Source organism: Nanorana parkeri, unplaced genomic scaffold (assembly GCF_000935625.1).
Source record: "Nanorana parkeri isolate BGI_ZX_2015 unplaced genomic scaffold, ASM93562v1 scaffold286, whole genome shotgun sequence".
NCBI lineage: Eukaryota > Metazoa > Chordata > Amphibia > Anura > Dicroglossidae > Nanorana > Nanorana parkeri.
In genome coordinates this window covers 944,834-948,501 of record NW_017306554.1, presented here as the reverse complement: position 1 = coordinate 948,501, position 3,668 = coordinate 944,834, and the positions used below count along the sequence as shown (strand labels likewise).

At 41.7% G+C, this 3,668-nt stretch overlaps 1 protein-coding gene across 1 annotated transcript in view; it reads left to right on the top strand.

Annotated features, from left to right (window-relative positions):
• The window catches only part of FKBP8 (FK506 binding protein 8), a 67,057-nt gene that overhangs the window by 52,352 nt on the left and 11,037 nt on the right, over window positions 1–3,668 (top strand). Inside the window, exon 7 of the mRNA XM_018557484.1 lies at window positions 1,873–1,950. Coding sequence (XP_018412986.1) covers window positions 1,873–1,950 — 78 coding nt within the window. The remainder of the gene's footprint in view (window positions 1–1,872; window positions 1,951–3,668) is intronic.

Here is a 3,668-nt window from a genome sequence, read left to right as displayed (position 1 = left end):
TTAAAGGAGAACTATGAGGTGAGTGCTTTTCACTCACCTCATAGTTCTAGCCGACCTGTGACAATGAGACTGTCACAGGTCGGCTCAGTAGATCGGGAGGTGAGCGAACACATACCGGGTTCGCTCGCCTCTCGATCCTGTCACGGCTCTCTGCCATGACAGGGGGAGGGGCTGGATTCCCCTCTCCCCGCTCCGATCTGCCAGCGCTGACTGGCGGAACGGACGGGGGAGGGGGCGGGTACAGCTGGCTCTGCCTCTAGATAGGCAGAGCCAGCTGTCACTCACGCCATCTACGTCGGGATCCGCTCCGGCTGCGGCGTCTCAGTATACCGCGAGCTGTAGCTCGCGGTATAGTGAGCTTAGGGTGACGGGAGGACGCTAGTTTGTGTCCTCCCGTTACCCTAAGGAGAACTGTGGGGAAAAACACTGACCCCATAGTTCTCCTTTAAGCAGCCATATTCTGCGCTTTAATTGGAATCCTATTTTTACTACTTTCCAATATAGACATTTATTAAATGCATATGGGCCTTACCAGGTGGATCTTCATCTTCATGGAAATGAGCAGTCTTTCTGTAGTACTTCAAGATCTGCTTAAAATATTTATACACATATGCAATTAAATGGACTGCAATGCACATGTATATGCTAGCTGTCTGGAACATCACAATTTTGAAGTTTGATTTACTCTCTGGACACGTTCCCGTAGCCAGTTCTCTATCCACGTACACACCACCTCATCTATGCCCATAGCCCTCAGCTTGTGTAGCAAGCGTTTGTGTGGTACCGTATCAAATGCCTCCATCCATATCTCTACTTTACCCCCTCATAAAAAGTTAGCAAGTTAGTCAGGCAGGTACGGTCTTTCCAGAACCTGTGCTGATTGTCATTAACTATGCCCTTATCCTTAACAAATTTTACCAAATAGTCCTTAATTATACCTTCTAACAGTTTACAAACTACCGATGTTAGACTGACCGGCTTATAGTTCCCTGGTTGGCATCTAGCCCCCTTTTTGAATATTGGAACTACTGTAGCCCATCACACGGTACCCTACCAGTCACTAAGGATTCCTTAAAAATTAGGAATAAGGGTCTTGTTATAACCTGGCTTAATTCCTTAAGTACCTTGGGGTGAAGGTTATCTGGTCCAACTGCTTTATTTGCATTGAGCATTTTAAGTCTATGTTCTATTCCGCTTTCCGCTTTTTATTTGTCTAAAAAAGAAAAAAATATACACTTTAACAATATACCTGAAAATGGTAAGATGTCTCAAAGTGAAGGGTCTATGGCTGATTCTTCATCAAGGTTTCCATGGCAAGATTCAGAAAAAATGTGCAGTAAGTCTGCAGTAGTCCAAAAATACATTTTTCTTTTGGCCACCCTTTTATTTAGATTTTGAAGAGCCATACTCTTAATCCACCACCAGATGTCTCTCTAGTTCCTATATTTTAAATGGTCAGTCTTACTCTTGTCTTCAAACTGTTTCACCCTGTATTATCAGCATGCAGCACTAAAAGTGCAATTATCTGCCAAACTATGTTATGCTGCTTCTGCTTACATTTGAAGGAATATTACCAAAAAATTGCTAATATTTTTGTTTTGAACGTACAAAAATGGCTTTAAAAAAGGGATTTTCATATTAAAGCAGAAAGGTAGAGCTCCTTCTAGTAAGACTGTTTATTAATAGAAGAAAGCCAAGCAGTTACTATCAAGTTATGATTGCAGTTTGGGTTTTGGTTTACCGGTTGGGTGTGAAATGCAAAGATGCTGTGTTTCAGTGTTTCCCATGCATGTAGCAGTTATACTTTGGATGGTTAAAGTGGTAAAGTTTTTAGTAACATCAGATTGCAAAGTAATTTTCATGTTTCTGCAGGTATTGGCCCAGCAAGGAGAGTACAGTGATGCTATAGCCATCTTAAGAAAAGCACTGAAACTTGAACCTTCAAACAAGGTATAATAATCTTTCATGTATTTGTTAAAGGTTTAATTTCACTAACAATTCTCATGAACAATTTTTTTACTCAGAGTAAAATCCTCTTCTCTGAGTCCATTGAAGGGCACAGCTTTATTGAAAATAAGCAACCAAGGGTTATACACTGGAAAATAGACACTAGGCACATAGCAAACTGAAGCTCAGTCCCTTAGAGGCTATAACCCCTACCAACTCCCAAATGTTCAGATGTAGCTAGCAGTTCAAAGAGGAAATGATAACACGTGATGACAAAAAGCCCAAGAAGCACTCAGTGCAGTGGGCTTGAATGGAAAAATTAGGTAGTTTATCTGGCAACTCATAGGTCTGTACAACAACCACACAAATTCACTTAAAAACAGTGGATCTGGAAGCTGCAGAACATCTTTTAGGATCTTCTGGTTTAAGAAATAAGGAATCCATCTGCCTAAAAGAAGCAGTGGCTGAGAGATAAACCCTGATGGCCCTCACCGCATACAGACAATGGAAAGAGATCTTCTTGGAATGAACCAGTGCTGGACACAACAGAGGGAACATACTACCCTCAATAACTCAGAGCTCCTTTTGACCAAAGTGATGAGCACAAGAAAAGCTTCCTTATGGGATAGCAACATCAAAAATATTTCCAAAATAGGTTTGAAGGAAGGTCTTTGGAGCTGTGACAAGACTAGATTTACATCCCAAAGTAGTAAGAAAGGCTTAACAGGGGGAGCAACGTGTGAACCCCTTCTATAAAAGTACCAGTTAGTGAATGATTAGTAGGAGGATGTGGAACAGCCTGCATAGTACAGACACCTGACCTTTGATGGTGCTATGGGCCAAATGTTGTCCTACTTCCAACTGGAAATAAAGTATGAAGTTGACTGAAGGGCATGCAGATCAACTCACACCAGTGAAAATAAGTCTTCCATGTTCAACAATAAGCATTATGGGAAGCAGAATCATGAGTCTTAAGCATATTTAGGAACACCAAATTCAAAATGCCCCTGTTTCTCAGAACCTGGGTATTATTAGCCAGGCCAGCAAGCCAGTGAACGAGAATCAGGGCTGTATATCTGTCTCTGATAACAGATCTGGTTGATCTGTTAGAGGTGACGGAGTGTTGGCTAACAGACGAACAAGTTCGGCATACCACACTGTCCAAGGCCCACCCGAGCTATGAGAATGACTAGCACACTCTCTGCCCTGGTGCCACAAAGGGGAGGTGAGGTAGAAGCTTTGGTAGAGGAAATACATAGAGTAAGGTATACTGATCCCATGGCAACACCAGACGTCTGCCATCAGGTCTCATGTCCAGTAATATGTCCTAGGATAATCCATTGCATGGTTCTGGAGTGGAATTGCACAAATGGAAATGCTTTGAAGGAGGATTCTTTCAATACCAGAACCCAGGGCTCAAAATTTCAGGTCCTGAGCTACTAGCCAGGCCTTCGAAGTTGGGGGGCAGTTTTCACTTTTTTAAAATAATTTTTGTAATTTTTTATTATTTTTTATTATATATTTTTTTAATTTTATTATTTATTTTGTACTTTTGGGGGGGCTTTGGGGAAATATTAGGGGTCCAAACAGACCGCTGACATTTCCCTTTTAAAATAGAAAAAGAAATTGAGGACACCAAATCCTCAATTTCTTTTTCAGCAGCCTCAGCACTCAGTGAATGGGAAGCACTCAGTACAGAGGCTTCCCATTCATTCAGACAC